At 38.9% G+C, this 21527-nt stretch overlaps 1 protein-coding gene and 1 pseudogene across 1 annotated transcript in view; both read left to right on the top strand.

Annotated features, from left to right (window-relative positions):
* The first annotated feature begins 2677 nt into the window (after window positions 1-2677).
* ARIH1 (ariadne RBR E3 ubiquitin protein ligase 1) overlaps window positions 2678-21527 on the top strand; it is a 148972-nt gene continuing 130122 nt past the window's right edge. The window contains exon 1 of the mRNA XM_053656845.1: window positions 2678-3389. Coding sequence (XP_053512820.1) covers window positions 3024-3389 — 366 coding nt within the window. The 5' untranslated portion in view covers window positions 2678-3023. The remainder of the gene's footprint in view (window positions 3390-21527) is intronic.
* Window positions 3619-19740, top strand: LOC119043321 (RNA transcription, translation and transport factor protein-like; annotated as a pseudogene).

Genomic DNA, 21527 nt, shown 5'->3' with positions numbered 1-21527 from the left:
ATTAGGATATGGGGCACAATGGAAGTAACTAATTACCAACAATGATTCTTTTGGCACCAAGGAAATATTAACTTGTTTATTCTGTTTTTCAAGGACTGTAGTCTGTTGTTGTTTACAGACTACTGTACTTGTACCCAGTAATCACCATAGCTGAGAAAACAATAACACAGTCAGGATCTTTATAGTCAAGTCATTTGGAAAAACATTGTATGTGGGTCAGTCCTAGGCCAATAGAGAGAAGTTGGGGTCAGAGAGAAGTTGTTATACAGGTTTCCTTAAATAGCACTATAACCTAACCTGTTTCTAAGATAATTTCTAAAGTATCAATGGAATGAGTGTTGCTGAAAAAATCTGGTTATGGAGGTTTGTGCATGAATAGGAGACCCCAAAATTCAGGAGCACTATAATATCTCCCATGTCATTGACAAAAAAAAAAAGTCATGAGATGATGGAACATTTTTCTGAGAAGAAAGCAAATCCATTTTCTTACCTAGATAATGGGGATAACACAGGCCTTGTACATACATACATACATAATTAAAATAAAAACAATTAAAAGGTTATAAATCCACTTGGCTATAGTGTTCCCCACAATATGCAAGGTGATATATGACACTTTTTAAAAGTTCTAGGGTTTTTTGGCAGTTAACTATGTGCCAAGCACTGTGGCAAGTGCTTTAGATACATTATTTCACTTATTTCTCACAAAGAATCATATGAGAATAGAAATTATAAGCCTCCAAAGTGAGGTTCAATAATTTGCTCAAAGTTACAGACAGCAACTGGAAGAGCAGAGGCAAATTCAAATGTTTTCTTCAGAGCCTAAGCTTTAACCTTTAGCCTATGCTACTTCTCAACATTGTTGACATAAACCCTGGTGAAATTCTATCTTCAATTCTAACTTCTCTTGTACATTAGTACATAGAACTGCCTATTCAACACTTCTACCTCGGTGTCCAAAAACCATCTCAAATATAACATGTTTTAGTAAATGGAACCACCATTCACTCACTTGTTTGAGCCCCAAATCTAGAAGTCATTCGTGATTCTTCTAACAACCCCACAGTCGAGCCATCAGCAAATCTATTGGCTCTACTCTCAAATTATACCTGAATCTGACCACTTATCATCATCGCTATTATCACAACCCTAGCCCAAGCTATTATCGTTATTCACCTGGACTACTGAGATAGTGTTGTTATTGGTCTCTGCTTTCATAGTCCATATTCCATAAAGCAGCCACGGTTATGTTTAAAAAACACAGATCATATTATTTTATTATTCTGCTTAAAACACTTCAATGCTTCACACTGCAATGATGTAAAACTTAAGATGGTCTACAAGACCCTGATGACCCCCTGCCTTGATTTGCCTTCTCTCACTATAACCCTTAACAATCTTGTCTTTGCTTAGCATGCTTCGGTTACATTGGTCCTTATGACTTAAAAATTCTCTGTGACTGTCTACTTTGAGAGGATTTAGAAAAGCAAGGTTGGGTGGGGGGAGAAAACTGGTGAAGGTTTGAAAGAGTTGCCTAAGGTGGAAGAAACAATTCAGAAAAGTTTAACAGGATTGTGGGCTGGTATTGAGGATTTGCTTGTGCTTGGTCACTTGAACTTAGTAATAGAATGCATGTTGTTATACAGATTTCTGCAGTAGTGGTCAGCTGTTCTAGTCCCAAAGGGGAGGATATGAATGGTAGGGTTAATTCAAAGTAGGGGTATGATGGGAAAAAAAAAGATAGGGCAAAGGAGTTTAGGGTACCGCTGGGTGCTACTGATTTTTTTTTCCTGTAGGTATCTAGCAATGGGGATGAGGTGGAGAGAAGAGTTGCTAGTGTCCTTAGCTTGCCCCAGTTGTGGCAACAACACAGTTAGTAAGTGGAAACAGAATCCAAGAACCAAACCTACAGTACCAGCACTGATGTTAAAAGCTTTAATGTGCAAATTCTGTTTAGGAAATCTGATTATTTAAAAACTCAAAGAAAAAAAGGGGGGGGGACCCACGCAGAGGCTAATAGGGGAAGAGTTCTCTCGTTTTGGTTGAGTTCCTTTTCTAAGGAGATTGGATACTGTGGCTTCATGAATATGAGAAATAATAGGTAAAACCCTTATACAGAGCCCCGTGAATTGGGTGCTTGCTGAGCAGAGCTCAAGAAAAGCTTCTTTAAAATGACGTCGCTATAGGCGACTTGAAAACCACTGTTCGTTTGTGGCAGTGTACAGAAACAAATTACTTAAGATGAGGTTCATCTGTCACACGTTTAGAGGTTCTGCATAAAACAGACTTCCATTTAGTAGCCTGAACAGGAATTTTGGCTCAACATCCAAGATCTTCCCAGAATAACTCCTGGGTGGACTAGAAGGCCGCTTCCCATCCGCTCGTGGGAGGGGTGCGGATCTCTAAGACCTGTGGCAAAATCACCCCCTGGGCGGTCCGGGGCGGAGTTGGGGGGACAAGGCCCTCTCGCAGTGACGGGGAAGTCACCGCTTCCTCAAGAACAGGGTCTAACAGTCTCCGCCTTCGTAGCGACTACAGCCGGAACCGAGACCAGTCTAGCTGTGGCGCGCTCCCAGTCTCAGGCAGAGCCGTGGGGTCTCCCCGCACTCCACGCAGGGGCGCCGGGGCGGGGCGCGGTGACGCCAAGAATAGTGACGCGTTACGCAGCGCGACGCTGTGACGCTTGCCCCTTTGTTGGCTCAGTAGCGGTAGCAGCGGCCCGTGGAGGTGGCGCTGGGGACTCTTTTCTCTCGGAGGCCGGAGTGGAACCCCGTCTGACTGAGGCGGGAGCCGAGCGGCCCCCTTGCTCCCTCCCTCCTCCGCGTCCCCCCCCCCCGCGCCCGCCGCCGCCTCCAGCCGGCAACTGCCAACCGCCGCGCTTGGGGAGGAGCCGCGGCCCGCGGGGCCGGAGCCAGGCCTGCGTCCGGACATTAGCCGGAGCCGGAGCGAGACCCGGAGCCTGGGCGTCCCCGCCCTCTCCCCACCTCAGGACCCGCGTCCGCTGGGCTCCCGCGCGTCGCGCCATGGACTCGGACGAGGGCTATAACTACGAGTTCGACGAGGACGAAGAGTGCAGCGAGGAGGACAGCGGCGCTGAGGAGGAGGAGGAGGACGAGGACGAGCCGGACGATGATAACCTGGATCTGGGCGAGGTGGAGCTGGTAGAGCCCGGGCTGGGCGTCGGCGGGGAGCGAGACGGACTGCTGTGCGGGGTGACGGGCGGCGGCGGTGGCAGCGCCTTGGGACCCGGCGGCGGCAGCGGTGGTGGTGGTGGCGGTGGCGGGCCGGGTCACGAGCAGGAGGAGGATTACCGCTACGAGGTGCTCACGGCCGAGCAGATACTGCAACACATGGTGGAATGTATCCGGGAGGTCAACGAGGTCATCCAGGTGAGGGTGGCCGCCGCGTTTGGCTTCACCGGGCTTGACCAGGGAGCAGAGTCTAGGGGCCCGCGCGGCCCCGAGGGGCAGGCCTGGGCCTGGTGCGCAGCCCAACCCGCTCCGCCCTTGTCTTCTCCCTGCCTCTGCTGGGGACAGAGAGTGTCGAAAGCAGACATTCGCCGGTTAGCCAGCCGGGTGTAGGGAGGTGCGCTGGGGGCGGTGCTTTCCAGGTCCTGCTATGGCGGAGGCCTCTGGCCGCCTGGGACTTCTCGGGCTGGCAATTCCTGGCTGTCTCTGGGTCCGGTGTTCCTCTGGCACCAGAAGCGACCACAGGGGCGGGGCGGAGAAGGATGGTGGAGGAGAAGAGGAATCCCCGGGCCTTCAGTCTCACTTGAGCACTTTTGGAAGGGGTTAGAGAAGGCCTAAGAGCAGCTTGGTGTACGGTTGCCCCAAGCGGGCATCAGTTAATAAAGAAATGGATCTGCTTGGCAGTCTTAAGTGCCTACTTAAAGGTGGGGGAAGGGAACTATTTCTCGGAAGAGGTGCTGGTGGCCCTTCTTTTCCGATGGTGAGGCTTCTGTTTGCCTTTTTTTTTTTTTAACGTCTTTGTTGTTTGGGGCCTAACTGCTGCTTTCCCCAGTAGTAGCTTATAACTTACTTGAAGCTATTGGAAGCGTTATTGCAAATTGCATACCCAGACTCTCAGCTAAAACGCAGTGTTATTGTTTGACATTGGACAGGACTTTATTGTGATTTAGAAAGTAAAGACTTTTTGCTTCCTGACTCTCGTTTCTGGTAAATTTTATTTCGTGGTCAGTATGTTAAGCTTGGTTTAAATAGATAACCACATTTTATTTAACCTTCTTGGTCAGATTTTGCATCTTTGAGATTTAGGAAATAAGAAATTTCCACTTGAAAATAGTTATGAGGGGTCAGGTATACGATTGAAGAATAAGAAGGAAGTCTTGATTTAGTGCAACTTTCAGACAACACAAGTTTCATGGAAGGAGACTATATATAGTAAGTTACTGTGCTTTCTTGTGTGTCAGTCATTACATTTTTTCCCTTAAAATTGATTGGCTAATATCCATTGGCAAATTAGCAGTATGTCACTGCCTACTTGTTGAGTTTGCATGATTAACAGATTTTTACAGTATTGTCTAGTAAGCAGTACTTTTTTTTGAAAATTAAACCATCTATTTAGGCCCATTTGAAAGCAGTGTTTTGAGTACTGGTAAAAGAAATCTGATATCTGGTGCTATTACTAAAGAGTGGAAATCTCAAACTTTTATACAAATAATGTGGTGTAAGGAGGAAACTGAAGGGTTGTAGAAGAAGGATAAGTTTTATTCTTTATTTAATCCCCAAAATATGACAGTTGACTTACTAGACCATTAATTAAGAAAATTTTTTGAGGACTCTTTATCAAAGGAATTCACAGTAAAACATTAAATACTCTAAATTTTTTACAACTGTGTAAAATCTGATGTTTTCAAACTTTTTATCTAGGTTATTGGCATTTCAGTTAGCTTAAAAGAAGTCAAGACTAACTTATGATTTCTTTTCACATAGTTAAATCTCATCTAGTTTTCTCAGCTCTTAGGTGTGTCTTAATCACTGAGGTCAGACCTTACAGGTTCTTTATGCTACTTCTGAAACAGACATATAGGAAATGCACTCCACATCATTCATTCTTGATTATTTTAGAGGAGAGAGAGCAAACAACCGAACTAAAAAGACCTACAAAACACTTGATTTTTTAGGTGTCCTACTTTTACCATGTTTCCATGCTTGAGTTTTTGAAAACAACTTCTTTCTAGTCTACTTTATGTTAAGGATGCTTTTAAGTAGAGCTCCTAAATATAAAATATTTATCCCTTGCTGAAAGTTCGTGTTTAGAAATATCAGTAAATCAAAGGATAGGATTTTTATCCCAGACCATCTTTTCTCCAGATGGTATACTTACTAGATGTAAACTATGCTGTGGTTATGTTATAGGTTATTTATGTTAATAGATTTAAACTTTAAAAGTTACACAGGTTATATATGCACATTCTAAGAAAAAAACTGGGCAAGGAGAAAAAAGAGTCAAAATAAGCTGCCACCCAGAGAGACACACCAAAATTTGTAATTGTGGCTCTTTCCAGAAACTCCAAGTAAGGTATACATATTTTCTAATAACAGAATGATACTGTCCTGTTTATGTTTTCAGTAGGAAAAAAGCAGAAGGCATCTCAGCTCTTTCCTGTCAGTAAATATTTTTCAAGTGCTTATGTGATCACAGATCTAAACTGTCTGTTATTATTGACTTTCTGTTTACTTTCTGGCTTTTATAAACCTCATTGGGAATATCCTCATAGATAAATCTTTGAATGTTTTCTTAGGATAAATTAAATTGCTGAGTCAAAGGATTTGCTTATTTTCAAGGCATTCGAAACAGTACCTTATTGCTTTCAGAAAAGGTTATGGTAGTTACCCCACTGCTCCTTCCTTCAAATCAGTTGGTGCTTGTTTGGGATAAAATGATCATTCTTACTTTTCTAAAGTAGAACTGATGAGGTTGAACTTTGAACAAGTGTATTGGGCATTGGTGTGTCTTTTATAAATTACTCTTTGCATTTGCTCACTTTACCCCCTTTTGGGATATTTATCTTTTATTGATTTATAAGACTTTATATTCATAGAGTCCTTAAATATCAGTTTAAGTTTTTTAGTTTAAAAAAAACTAATGTTGCTTTAATGTGAGAATAAGTTTTAAGTTTATCAAATAGTTCAGCTTAGCTTGCTGTTAGTTGTAAAAAATTTAAATGCCTTGCTCCTCCCCCCACCCCTGTGGTGCATACGTTTCCATATGAAATTAGGTATCTTATTAGTGAATTTGAAAATACACTTTTGGGAGAAAAAGATTGAAATGTAAAAAAGATTGCCAAGTTGATCGTCCCTTGGGAATTTGATTACTTTTCCTGGGGGAGTAGTTCTGGGCAACAACAAATACTTTTATTTGTTTATATCTGCTGGTTAGTTCTAGTCTTCAGTGAAATAAGTCAACACTTTCTTTTAGCAAACTTGGTTTTTTGGCTTTCTGTAACTCTTGTTACAGTTTAATTTGGTCTTGTTTTATTTAAATTCTTTGTGGCTACCTCCCGTATTTTGTTGTGTGTAATGCACACTTTTTTGCCCAAATTTTTGAGGGAAAAATGAGGATGCATGTTATACCTGTTCTTGTGTTTTGTAATTATTTGTTATATGAAATTTCTTGTACCATAATATGTTGAAAAATAAATGCTAAGGTTTTCTAAAAAAGATTTTATGTATCTTCAGAAGGGGAGGGAAGGAGAGAGGGAGAGAAATATCAATGTATGGTTGCCTCTCATGTGTCCCCTGCTGAAAACTGGCCTGCAACCCAGGCATGTGCCCTGACTGGGAATCGAACCACAGTCCTCTGGTTCGCAGGCCTGTGCTCAATCCACTGAGCTACACCAGCCAGGGCAAGATTTCTTTATAATACAAAATGTATCTAAATGTAATAAGAAATTGAATTTAAACATTAAAACGAAAGTGGTTTTTCATGAAAGTTTGGGCAAAAATGTGGGCACTCATTATACACGGGAATTTACTATACACAACAAAATATGGTACCTTACCTTTTGAACTTTTCAGAAAAGATCAGGGATTTTCTTCTATCTTTAACATGAACCAGTGGTAGAGAAATGCTTAAAGCCCTTAATGTACTCAACTATATTAACTAACTAGTATTGATAATATTAAAAAGTAAGGATTTTTTAAGTGTAATTTTCTAATTAGCTAGATAGTTTATTAAAGACTACACAATTCTGGCATGTCCTGTTTTCACAACAGTGTTCAGCAAATGTTGGTTGTGCTTGTGTTCCAATTACCATGTTATAGTTTTTGCCTCAGGAACATGTAGAGGTCCTTGGGCCCTATTGCCAGAGATTGTTATTCATTAGTTAAGTCTGTCTTGGAGCCTGAACATACATATATTTTTATTAACTTCAGTGACAGTTGTAAACTACTAGAATAGTCACCGTTCATGCACTGTCGTGATTTTGACTCTCGGAATGAGTAGAGTGAGAAGGGCAGTAGTAGAGTAACCCTTAGAAATGCCACATTTAAAGAGTGTATATACTGAGGTAGAGGGGCATGGGGCTGTTCAAATGTGAGTGGTCAGAGAGGAGGTATAGAGAGGTGCTATTCCAAGATTTATTATGCTAAATAACTTGTTTTGAAAAAACCACAGTAATAACCTAATGCTTGGTGGGAGAATTTTCTGTTGGTTCTTGATATTTAACCCCTTTTATTTAATTAAAAAATTTAATTTAAAGAACTTCTAAGGTGAAGTTTCAAGTGTAAATTGAGAGATACTGTAGAGTATTTTGCACAGACTGGGAGTCAGTTCTAGCCCTGGCTTTTCTTCTAAATGGCAAGTTAATTTAGGGTTTTTTTTTAGCTTTTTAAAAATAATGTATTTTACTGATTATGCCATTATAGTTGTTCCCTCCCCCCCTTCATTCCCCTCCACCCTTCACACTCCCTCCCACCCACATTCCTCCCTTTAGTTCATGTCCATGTGTCTTAAGTTCTTTAGCTTCTACAATTCCCACACTACTCTTGCCCTGCCCCTCTCTATTTTTTCCCCACCAGCTATGCTACTTATACTCCGTTCCTTCTCTCCCCCTCCCTTGTTGCTAACCTTCCATGCGATCTCCATTTCTGTGGCTCCGCTCCTATTTTAGGTGTCCCCTTTGTTTGCTTTTGTTTTAGGTGTGGTTGTTAGTAACTGTGAGTTTGCTGTCTTTTTACTGTTCATATTTTTTATCTTCTTTTTCTTAGATAAGTCCCTTTAACATTTCATATAATAAGGGCTTGATGATGATGAACTCCTTGAACTTGACCTTATCTGAGAAGCGTTTTATCTGCCCTTCCGTTCTAAATAAAAGCTTTGCTGGATAGAGTAATCTTGGATGTAGGTCTTTGGATTTCATGACTAGGAATACTTCTTTCCAGCCCCTTCTTGCCTGGAAGGTCTTTTGAGAAATCAGCTGACAGTCTGATGGGAACTCCTTTGTAGGTGACTGTCCCCTTACCTCCTGCTGCTTCCAGGATTCTGTCCTTCATTTTAATCTTGGATAATGTAATTATGATGTGCCTTAGTATGTTCCTTCTTGGGTCCAACTTCTTTGGGACCCTCTGAGCTTCCTGGACTTCCTGGAAGTCTATTTCCTTTGCCAGATTGGGGAAGTTCCCTTATTATTGGTTCAAATAAGTTTTCCACTGGTGGCTGTTCCTCTTCCCCTTCTGGTACCCCTATAATTCGGATGTTGGAACGTTTAAAGATGTCCTGGAGGTTCCTAAGCCTCTTCTCATTTTTTAAAATTCTTATTTCTTCATTCTTTTCTGGTTGGATGTTTCTTTCTTCCTTTTGGTCCACTCCATTGATTTTAGTCCCAGTTTTGTTTCTATCACTATTGGTTCCCTGTGCATTTTGCTTCATTTCACTTAGTGTACCCTTCATTTTTTCATCTAATTTGCAACCTAAATCAACCAGTTCTGAGAGCATCCTGATCACCAGTGTTTTGAACTGTGGATCTGATAGGTTGCCTATCTCTTGGTCGCTTAAAAGTATGGGCTCTGGGGCTTTGATTTGTTCTTCTGTTTGAGCCATAAGTTTTTGGTCAGGTCACACCTGTTACGTATCTAGTTTTGTTTTTGTTTTTGCTTTTTTTTTCTTTTAAATCTGGGAAGTTAAAACCAGAGAGTTGAACTACTAGATTGATCTTTTTTTACATTAATGTTTTATTTAACATCCTTAATTGGAGATGCCCATTATTTCCAAAAAGTTGAACTCTAGTATGCACATCAAATGAACTTAAATTAGCTAACTTGTTTGGGTGGAGTGTGTGGGGTAAGAGAGGGAAAGGAAGGGGAGAAAGTGTATGAGAGTGGGTGTGGTGTGTGGTTTGAAAGTCATAGGGTGTTGGGTATGGTTTACCCCTCTTGAACGAGTTCATCTTTTCCTAACTGATCTCTTTGAGCTAGAAGCTTTAAATTACATTAGTTATTGTTGAATAAGAAGCTGCTTAGGGGTAGGGTCCAGCAGTCTTTTAACAAGCAGTGATGCTAATGCAAGTTAAAGTACTGCTTAGCATTTCTCAATACACTGATGTATTGAGTTGGCCAAAAAGTCTGTATGGTGTTCTTTTCTGCAAAAATATAGTTGAAATTTAACAGCGGTGTTTCTCCTTGTTGTAACGAGTTGCAAATTACTACAGAGATGAGTTAATGGTGGTAGACAAGTTGTTTAAGCAGCTGATGGAAGGAAAATTTCAAGAGCCTGGACAACGCTACTAGGCTATCCTTCAAATAGTATTCTTTACTCAGTTCTTTTAAATATGCAAACCAAGCTAGTGACAATTCACATTTTAGGTTGGAGCACTTGGTTTTCTTTCCACCCTTCCCCGTTGCTTGGGGTTTTTTTGTTTGTTTTTGATTTTTGGTTTTTTTAAACTGAAATAGTTGAGCTTCTTTATTTAATACACTGGAAGGGATATAAGGTCTTGGATACCGTAAAGGCTACTCGGTACTGTACTAAATGTTGAAGAGACTGAGAAGACTTCTTTTGAAGGAGTTCATGATCTCTGAATTAGACTATCTAAGTTGTTTGGTCAGTTAAGTAGTTTAGTCAAGTGTTAAGTGAATAGTAACAGGTATTCAAATCTGGAAGATTGCTAGGATTTGGATGGATAGAAAAGAGGAATAGGAAGGCATACTGAGAAATTGAATGAAATGAGAATTAGGAACGTGAAGTCAGCCAAAGTGGAAGAGTTTGTAAATTGATGACAATAGTGTTGTAGAGTAGAAGCTTGAAAGTTTAATAGCATGAAGTAAGGTAGGCAGGCACAAGTCATCACAGTAGATTTCTTTTTTGGGGGGTTTTACCACTACTGCTCTTTAGCCCTATATTACCCCAAAACTTAATGTCTTAAAAACAACATTTATTATCTTAAGAGTTTTCTATGGGTCTACATTCTGGATTCAGCTTGGCTGAGTATGTCTTCCCTTTTTTAAAAAAAATTAGGTTTTTTTTTACTGCATTTTTTTCCATTACCATTTATTCCCCTTAAATACTCTTACATCTCCCCTTCTACCCCTCAGTGTCTATTCTTATAAGACTGCAACCAAAGTGTCAAGCAGGATTGCAGGTCTCGAGGCTTGATTGGGAGAGGATCCCCTTCCAAGGTCATTTATGTGTCTGTTGGCAGGTCTTGGATTTTCATGGGCTGGTGTTGGCCAGAGATATAAGTTCCTGGCCATGTGGGCTCTCCATAAAGTACAGCTTACAACACAGTAGCTTCTTCCCTCCTGAGCAAAGTGTGTGGGGCAGAACCCCAAGGTGGAGACTAGTCTTTTTATATCTTCAGTCAGAAGTGACATCCCATCACTTCGCCACTTTGCTACTTGTTTTAAGTGAGTAACTAAATCCAGGCCATAAACAAGAGGATCGGATTATATGTAAGAGTGAGGTCTTAGAGGCTCCTATTATCTATCTATCTGTCTGTCTATCTGTCTATCTATATCTGGCTCAATCAAAAGAGGAATGACAACTATGTATAATGTTTATCTGTTCACTTTATATACCAATAAGAGGGCATAGTAGTTTTGGGGTTTTTTTTAAAGTTTGGATTAACCTTAAATATTTGTATTTGGCTTTGCAGAGCATTGTTATACCTTAAAATGATAAGCATTCCAAATTACCTTTCAGTGACTAAGACTAAAAGAATCATTTGCAGTGTCTTAGATCTGAGTGGAATTTGAGATTCTCCAGTCCACTGGTTTTTTTTTTTTGTTTGTTTGTTTGTTTGTTTGTTTGTTTAACTTCAGCTACATAGCAGAATCATCTGGGGATTTTTTTTTATTACACTTTTCATTTTGAAATAATTATAGATTCACATGCGCTTACAAAAAGTAATACAGAGGGATCCCACATACCTTTTACTGCAGCAGTAACATCTCGCAAAACTATAGCATAATATTAAAACTAATATGTTGACATTGATGCAATCTGCTTATCTTATTAAGATTTCTTTACCTGATGATTTTTAAAAGACAGGCACTCAGGCCCCATCACAGACTAAAAATGGGTCTTGGGACTTGGGAATAGGGATGGATTGTCATTAAACAGTTCCCTTCCCTGGATTATTTTAATGCATATCCAGGATTGAGAGCCTCTGTTACTGCTTGATGTCCCTAAAGAATTCTCTGTGTAATATTCCACTGTCTGCTTAAGTACAAATAAATGACTGAGCTGTTTTATGATATGGCTCATTCTAATACTTAACACTTGATTTTTTAAAAAATGGAATTAAAATTTGCTTTCGTGTTTACTCATGCATTGTTCCTAGGGTAGCCCTTTGGATGAAAAAAAAACCACTTAAAAATATATAACTATTGCTTTAGAAGCTTGAAGGAAAAACTTTTCTTCCTACAGTTAGTCTGTCTTCATTTCTTTTATGACATTGAACTTAAAATTATGCATGTTGCCTACTTTATTTAACAGTAGATACATACTGTTTTTCTTCTACTGGGCAACATATCACAGTCCACAATTTTGCTAAGACCATGACAATATATAAAAAGTCTGTCTGGAAAAAGTGTAGCCATTGTTAATATAACAAGATGAGTTTGGGTTTGCCTGACATAGATGTAACCCGGAAGCCAAGGGAAGTGGACTGGAATGCACATGTATGGATGCACATGATGACTTCACTGTACTAGTCAGTGGGGGCAGTAGACACCACTGAGTGAGTGTGTACTGTGTGGCCATCACATTCAAAATAGGGAGTAGAGCAATGAATCTGCATTAGATTTTGCATTAAGCTTAAACATTTCTTCTGTGGAAACAATTCAGATGATTCAGAAGGACACAGCTATGGGCAACTAGTGATCAGCAGCTTCATCACGACAGCGTGACTGCTCGTGCACCATGCTTTTGCTTGGTCAGAGTGTTTTAATAAAACAGCAAATCACCCAGGTGATTCAGTCCCCCTATAGTCCAAATTTGGTACCCTGTGACTTCCTTCTTTTCCCAAAACTAAAATCACCTTTGAAAGGGAAGAGATTTCAGACCAGCCATGATATTCAGGAATATATGATGGGACATCTGATGGCGATTGGGAGAACTGTGTGAGGTCCCAAAGTGCCTCCTTTAAAGGGGACTGAGGCGTCATTGTCCTGTGTAGTGTTTTTCTTGTATTCTTGTCAATCAACGTCTCTATTTTTCTTATTACGTAGATGGATTCCTTCTGGACAGACCTTGTGTACAGGTCAACCTTTGATCTTGACACTGTTACTATGTAAGTTTATAAATAGCTTAATCATTCCCATTAAATGATATAAATAGAAGGAGGAAAATTTATTTAGGCTGACAGTTGATGATCATTTGTTATTAGGTGAAAGAATGATCAGACTTTTAACCCAGGATGACAGACAGGATCCTTGGGGCCCATAAGTCCTTGCTTTTAGTATTTTTAAAAGCCAAACAGTATTCAAAACAAAGCAAAACAGAACTGCCCTAGCTAATTAAAATGTGGGCCGATGTTGACTTTTTTATTTTTAATATTTTATTTATTTTTAGATAGAGGGGAAGGGAGGGAGAAAGAGAGGGAGAGAAACATCAGTGTGTGGTTGCCTATACTGTGCCCCCATCTGGGGACCTGGCCCACAACCTAGGCACGTGCCCTGACTGGGAATCAAACCAGCGACCCTTTGGTTCCTGGGCCAGTGCTCAATTCACTGAGCCACACCAGCCAGGGCCTGAATTTTCAATTTCCAAAAGAACAGCACTTTTTTAGTCAGTATGTTTCTACAGTCATATACAACTTAAATTTCTTCCTAAAATTTTGCTTTCTTCCCAAATTCTCATTCACCCAGTGGTCATCTGGCTTGATCTTGGGTATAAAGTCTCATTTCTTGATGTATCTTGGTGCACAGTAGATGCCTCATTGGTAGTTTGGTACCTCAGCAAGCAGTTTACAAAATTCTTACTGAGCTAGCAGCAGTTCTGGCAGATTAACTTTTTAGAGCTCTACTTTTTTTTTTTTTAATGAGAATGCTGGTATTAAGGCCTTAAGGTTGTAACAACATAAACGAGAAATGCCAACTACTGTGCCAGGAGTTTTCTCATGTAACTTTTTAATAAAAATGTAAACTATGTTCAGTAGCATTTTTTTTTTGTTTGTTTGCTGTGTTCCATTTGAAAGAAGTGTCACAATTGACCTGACAGTAGTACATTTTGGCAGAAAGCAGAGCAGCTAATGAAGTATTAGGTAACATTTCTGTAGTACTAAGACATTTATTTAGATAATGCTAAGCATAGCTATAATCCCAGTCACTTCTCCTCAAGCTTGCTTTGCTGTCTCCTTTGAAATCATTATAATTCAAGTATTAATTGACTCCAATTTTTTGATAATACACTCTCTTAATCACAGTAGTACATTTTTTTTAAGGGTTAAGTAATCCAGAGACTGTTAAGTATTTTCTGAGTCTTAGCAGGTACTTGTAAGTAAAAGCCTGCAATGTGGACACATTGAAATTTGAGACATTTGGACAGGCACTTCTTCTCTGAAACCCATTTGAAACCCAAATTTACTGCCTTCTCTCCTAAAGGTTTTTCTACCTTTGATTAACTTACCAGTTAACCATTCTTGAAATTTAAAATCGTCTTCTTTTTTTCTCCCTGAATTTCCCACGTTCAGTTAGCTCTGATTAAATTACCTCTGAAATACTTGTTTGTTGTCCCTTACCTTTCTACTAACTACTGTAATCCTAATCTCTGCCATGAGAGATTTTGCCTTCTTGCCTCTAGCTTCCAGTCATACTACCAAATACAAATATAGTAGTAATTTTCCTGCTAAAAAGACTTCATTGCTCCCCCCTACCCCCCATCCTACTATTATGAGTCTAGTCTAGATTCCTTAGTAGGGCATTCACAACTTCCCCATCTTGATTTCAGCTAATTTTTTCAATCTCATCTGCTCTTGTTCCTGATTCTCCTACTACCTCCATTGCACTACATCTAATTGTGTAATACTACAATACAATACACCTTTATATTTTCCTATTTTTGTTCAAGCTGGTTCCTTGTGATATTTTTTCTCTTCCTAACTGCCTTATGTACTCCTATTAGGACCCTGCTCAGATTTTCTGGGTCCCTCTCCTCTACCTTTCCAATGCTCCCTTGTCTAGGTTTGCATAGCACTTCAAATGAAGTTTGATGTAGCTTACATGAGGTTGTAATGTAGTTTATTCTACTACCTAAGTGTTTCTGGCTAGCTAGATGTGAGAATTGTGAGGGGTGGAAATGAGTGTCCTTCATAGCATGCAGCACACTGACACAGTCTTCTGATGTAGAAATTCAGTAAATACTTGTTGGAGTTAGTCATCTAGTAAATGCTTGCTGTCTTGGTTTCCTTACCTGTACACAAAAGTGAGGTAGACATGATGTTCTTGCACTACTAAGTTATCTTATGATTTCTAAATAATGTTGCTGTAATAGTATAAAAAGATGGCAAGAAAAAGTGTTTTAAATTCCAAGAGGACAAGCTTTTTTAAGGCCTCCAAGCAAATGGTGACTCTTTTATAAACTATTATTTGCATATAGTTGTCTCATATTTTATATAAACCACCAGCGATGTTGAAGACAGTTGAGTCACTTTAATACAGTAGTTTGCAAAGTATGGTCCATGAAAGAAAACCTGTTTTATGATAATACTAAGCAATTATTTTCCTTTTAAAATGTGCTGACATTTGTACTGGTGGTAGAGAAGCAATGGGTGATAAAGCCACAGGAGTTTTAGCACAGATCAAATCAGTGACCCCAGACTATCCCAGAATTAATTGTATTTACTGCTGCACAGTAATAAGTACTAGTTGTACTTACTGCCCTGGATGAAGCTAAAACTTACTAGGTTTACATCTATCTGTTAAGTGCACATCTTAATAGCTTATGTGGCAAAATTGGAGGTATGCATGGAGCACTGTTGTAAAATACAGTGGTGATTTCAAAGACATTTGTTTGATTTGTGACCTGAACAAGCTGTTTGTGTGTTGTAATACCACTTTTACTTGAGAAAATGATTGACAAACTATTTAGATGAATGGCAAATAAACACATGGTAAATGTTTCTTCAAATGAATGAAATGTGCCTGTCATTTCAAGCAAAACTCCTCTCAGTAGTTGAAGTTTTAAAGCGAAAACTAGAATTTTAGAAATCTTGTATCCAGATCAGTGTGAGACTGACAGCTTTTTAGTATTTAAAAACTTCTGATGAAATATTGTGGTAAACTGTATCAACATTTAGAAAATCTACATGACAGAATGAACCAACATTTTCCAAATGACCAATTTTCCAATGACCACTTGTGGTATTTCACAGTCATGCATAAATAAATGATCCATTCAAAATTCTAAATAAGACATTGGATTTTAGTATAACAAGAATATAAGCTGTTACCAGTGCTTTTCCCCTTGTACCTCCTTGCCTCACCTCTCCTGGACAAACCTGGAGGGACCAGAGTGGGAAGTCTGGACAGGCTGACAGCCCTAAACCCTGCTGGTTTCAACTGCAAAGATCAAACAGTTTAGAAATTTTGTTACTTGGCTTGAAGACCAGAAAATTAGACATTACAAGCTTGAAGATGTAATTTAAGAAAAACACCCATAGCAGTGACTGACCCAAGTTCTTTGAAATGTATGTTTTTTCAAGATTCAAGATCCACATGAAACAATTGATTGGCTTCTTGATTTAGCTGTAAGTCTATAAGGACTTGGTACCTTATTACACAAAAGATGCTATTACTGCTGCTAAAAATGCAGAGACATTGATCAATTTGGGTGTAAATAATCTTGATTTTTTTTTAAGGCTGGTGTAAGAGTTTTGGTTAACCTTCAGATTCAGTGTCATCATTATTACCTGGTAATGCTTAAAGCAATTTGAATTTTGGTCCAGGAGTGCCTGACATATGCATTTACTAAAGCAAATCAAACGAGCAAATCAAAACTAAAGCCTGTTGCTTTAGATGAACATATTCTTGGTTTTTGACACAGGAGATTCACTTCTTTTTTTTTTTTTTTAAGTATATTTATTGATTATGCCATTTACAGTTGTCCCAATTTTTTTTCTGCCTTTTGTCCCCCTCTGTCTGGTACTCCCCTTCCCTCCATCAATCCTCCCCTTTATTTAGTTCAGGTCCATGGGTTGCACATGTAACTTCTTTGGCTTCTCCATTTCCTGTATTATTCTTAACCTCCCGTGTCTATCTTGTACCTACCATTTATGTTACTTATTCCCTGTACCTTTTCCCCCATTGTCCCCCTTACCCCTCCGTGCTGATAACTCTCCCATGTGATCTCCATTTCTTTGATTCTGTTCCTGCTCTAGTTGTTTGTTTAGTATGTTTTTTAATTTCTTTTTTAATTTTTAGATTCAGTTGTTGATGGTTGTGAATTTGTTGTCATTTTACTGTTCATAGTTTTTATCTTCTTTTTCTTAGGTAAATCCCTAACATTTCATATATTAAGGTCTTGGTGATGATGAACTCCTTTAACTTTACCTTATCTGGGAAGCACTTTATCTGTCCTTTGATTCTAAATGATTGCTTTACTGGATAGAGTAATCTGGGATGTAGGTCTTCGCTTTTCATTACTTTGAGTACTTCTTGCCAGTCCCTTCTAGCCTGCAAAGTTTCTTTTGAGAAATCAGCTGGCAGTCTTATGGGAACTCCTTTGTAGATAACTCTGCTTTTCTCTTGCCGCTTTTAAGATTTTCTCTTTATCTTTAACCTTTGACATTTTAATTATGATGTGTCTTGGAGTGGGCCTCTTAGCATCCATCTGGTTGGGGACTGTCTATACTTCCTGGACTTGCATGTCTGTTTCCTTCACCAAATTAGGGAAGTTTCCTTTAATTAGTTTTTCAAATAAGTTTTCAATTTCTTGCTCTTCCTCTTCTTCTGGCATGTCTATGATTCGGATGTTGTCATATTTGGAAAAGTCCCAGAGTCATCTTATTCTCTCATTTTTTTTGAATTCTTGTTTTTTTCATTCTGTACTGGTTGACTGTTTATTTCTTCTTTATGTTCCGAATCATTGATTCATTGATTTGAGTGCTGGCTTCCTTCCCTTCACTGTTGGTTCCCTGTGGATTTTTCTTTATTTCCCTTAGTGTAGCCTTCAGTTCTTCTCTTAAGTGTTTGCTATACTCAATGAGATTTCTAAGCATCCTTATCACAAGTGTTTTGAACTCTGCATCTGATAAGGGGGTTATCTCTATTTTGTTTAGTTCTTTTTCTGGAGTTTTGATCCGTCCTTTCTTTTGGGCCATATTTCTTTGTCTTCTCAATTTGTCAGGCTCCCTATGTTTGTATCTATGTATTAGGTAGAGCTGCTTTTACTCTGGTTTGGTGTACCTGTAAGTTGTAAGGGGCAGAGCCTTAGGTATTGGGGGTGGAGGGCAACCCATTCGCTGGCTTTGTGGTGCTGTAAGTGGGGGAGAGGTTGGAGAGGGAACCATGTTGCTTGCTCTGCTCTACCTGGTTTCCAGTCATTTCCCCCACTTCCTGTATGTGACTTGCACATTTCTAGTTGCTGCCCTGGTGCTGAATCCCAGAATGGGTGGATTTTTGTACATTTTAGAGTGCTGTGGGTCCTTTTAATAGACCATCATGAGAGACCACCAGTTCCTTCTATCACCCCAACCCCCACTAGTTTTTACAGCCAGAAGTTATGAGGGTTTATTTTTTTGGTTATGAAACCCTGGGTTCTGCAGTCTCACCTGAGTGTGGGATGGCTGGCTCCCCAAGTGTTCTTCCCAGGTTTTATCCACCCCACATGAATGTGAGATTGCCTGTCTTGCTGGCCCAATACCACACTGCGTCCTCTCTACCCGGTTCCTCAACTCTGGTGCTCAGACCCATCGGGATGAGTATGTCTTTAAATCCTTGGTTGTCTGACTTTCATGCATTTACATTTTCTGGCAGTTCTGATTGCATTCTGTTTTTGAGGTTAGTTGTGAACCTTTTGGTTGTGTGAGGATGCGGAGCATGCCTACCACTCCTCATCTTAGTGGGAAGTAGGAGATTCAGTTCTTAATGAAGCTGCTCAAATACTTCAGTTGCTGTGTATAGAAGAGCTCAGAGAACTGCAGACAAAAATTAATGAAGCTGTAGTAATGGTTCAGGCAATTGTTGCTGATCCAAAGACAGAAGCCACAGACTGGGGAATGCCGAAAGAAAAATATTTTAGGATTTCAGCCTCTCATCTTTGTACGATTGGGAACCATGTTATGTATGCTCTGGCATGTGTTTGGAATCAAAAGTCACATTTCCAAGGAAAGAATCCCAGAAAATTGACTATGTTCTAGAGGTTTACCATTATTGCTTTTTCTTTAACAAATTTGGGAAAGTGGGGGTGGGGAGAATAAGAGGTTTTTGGTATGGTCTCAGACTACCTTGCAGCTAGCTTTTAAGGAACTACCCCTTTTTGCATTTTGGTCGATAATTAACTGAAAAGGCTATGAAAGTGTTCCTCCTTTTTCCAAATACATATCTTTGTGAGGCCACATTCTCTTTATCCTTCAAACAAAACAACATATCCAAGAGATTGAATACAGAAGCAGATATGAGAATACTGCTGTTTTCTAGTTAGCTAGATATCAAAGACTTTCAGTTATGTGAAATAAAACACTCTTCTCACAAATTTTTGCTTTGGAACATTTATTTTCATAAAAGTATTTTGGTTTTGGCATATAATGGGATTTATTACTCTTAATTTTAATGACTGGATAAATATATTTAAATATTTCAGTTTTAATATCTAATGATAAATTTTAATAGTTATAACTCATATAAACAAAACTTTTTGCCATACTCAATAATTTTTAAAGTATAAAAAGGGGTTCTGAGCCGTGACTGTTGTGGCTCAGTGGGTTGGTTGTCATCCTGCAAACCAAAAAGGCTTCAGTTCAGTGTCAGGTCAGGAAACATACCTTGGTTGCCAGCCAGGCCCCTTGTTGGGGGCACAGGAGAGGCAACTGATTGATGTTTATCTCACTCTTTCTCCCTCCCTTCCCCTCTCTCTAAAAATAAACAAATAAAATCTTTTTTTTTAAAGGGGGCTGGGGTTCTGAGACCAAATAGGTTGAGATTGCTGCTCTGATATTCTAAACCATTTACACTATATGAGTTTACTATACATTTGCAGTAAGTTATAAACTACAAATTAAGAGGTATTACTGATTATTAATCAGAAAGTTATGTATAAGCAATGTTTAATGGTATAGATGGTCTTGACAGGAATATACTTAAAAATAAAATCAGAAGTACGAAATCAGAAGTAAAATCATAACGTATGACTAGTTGGGGAAAGATGATTGGAAATAACAGGGATGCTTATTTATTTTTTTTTTTTGAGGAGGAGCAACAGAGATACCACCTGACATATGCCATTTATTATTTTGTTTATATTCAGACTTATTACATTAAGATGAAAGCTCCATGAGAGCAGAGGCCTTGTTTTATTCATTGCTGTTCTCCCAGAACAGTACCTGGCACGTAGTAGGCACTTAGTAGACATTTTTTGTGTAAGTATTTTTCCCTCCCATTTTTGAAGAATATTTTGATTTTAGTTAGTTGTAGTTGTTTTTTTCCCCCAGCACTTTAAAGATTACATTGTTTACTGGCTTCCATTGCTGTGATGGGAAGAAACTAGTGAGTCTTTAACAGTGCTTATGAGATTTTTTACTTTGTCTTTGAAAGATTGATAGAAAACTATTATTATGCCTAGTCATGGTGTTCTTTCTGTTTGTCTTATTTTGAGTTTTCAGATCCTTTTGTGAATATGTGGGAATGGTGTGTTTTATCAATTTTGGAAGCTCTCAGTTCTGCCCCCATTTCTTTATCCCCATTTCTTCTGAAACTCTAGTTATACATCTATTAGGGCTTTTTATATTCCGTGTTAATCTGTTCCATGTTAGTCCATGCTCTTTTGTATGTCTTCCATCTTCTATGTGCTTCATTATGTGTAATTTCTATTGATTTATCCCATGGGTTTCCAAATCTGTCTTCTGTGTCTGATCTGCTGTTGAATACCTTAGTTTTAATTTCAGATATAGTGTATTTCATTATTGAGTGTCCATGTAATTTTTTTATAGATGCTGATACTTTGATATCTTTTTATGTTTTCTATCTTTTGCTCTATTTTCTCCAGCACATTAACCATTTATTCTTAAAAGTTTTGTCAGCAAACTCCAATATTCAAATTATCTTAGTGCCTTCATATTTTTTCTCTTCTCAGTTATATGTTCCTGTCATTTGGCATACTTTTTATTGCATGCCATACATTGTGTTTAAAATATTTTTAGAGACTCTGGATAATGATAGATTTCTCCTAGAAAGGGTTTTATTTTTTTAATTTAAATTTTATTTTTCAATTACAGTTTATATTCAATGTTGAGGACTTAAAAAAAAATTATTTATTGTTTATTTTTAAAGTGATGGAGGGAAACATCAGTCGGTTGCCACCCAGGAATGGGTGCCTTGACCAGGAATTGAGCCGGCAACTTTTTGCCTGGCCAGTTAAATAGAAATGGAAACATTACAATAAAATTTTTTTTAAAAAAAGCATGACAGATATAATAATGTTTTTTATGACCTAGAGTTTGGAAGTCATGCTTTGTGATTCCTGCAGTGTCCTATTGGTGACACAGCTCGGCCCTGTTCACTGTGAGAGGGGCTTACACAAATATCAGAAGCCAAGGACTACTTGGGACCATCTGGAGGCCTGCTACTACAGACACCATGTGAAAAGAAGGGTAGGATGCAGGGATATAGCTATAAGTCTAGATTTTCGTTCCGGAGGTATGAGATTTTTAAAAATGATGTTATGCTTAGTGAGCATAATGGAGGACTTATTACTCATTAAGTCCTCTAAAGTGAGTGTAGGTCAGCTTCCTTTTACATACGACAGTAGGTTTATCAAAATCAGTATTTAGAAATTTCTTTCATAGGGCCCTGGCTGGTGTGGCTCAGTAGATTGAGTGCTGGCCTGCAAATTGAAAGGTAGCTCGTTTAATT

This window comes from Artibeus jamaicensis, unplaced genomic scaffold (genome assembly GCF_021234435.1).
Source record: "Artibeus jamaicensis isolate MK-2021 breed Jamaican fruit bat unplaced genomic scaffold, CSHL_Jam_final scaffold_286, whole genome shotgun sequence".
Taxonomy (NCBI): Eukaryota; Metazoa; Chordata; class Mammalia; order Chiroptera; family Phyllostomidae; genus Artibeus; species Artibeus jamaicensis.
This window is presented reverse-complemented; position numbering and strand designations above follow the sequence as displayed.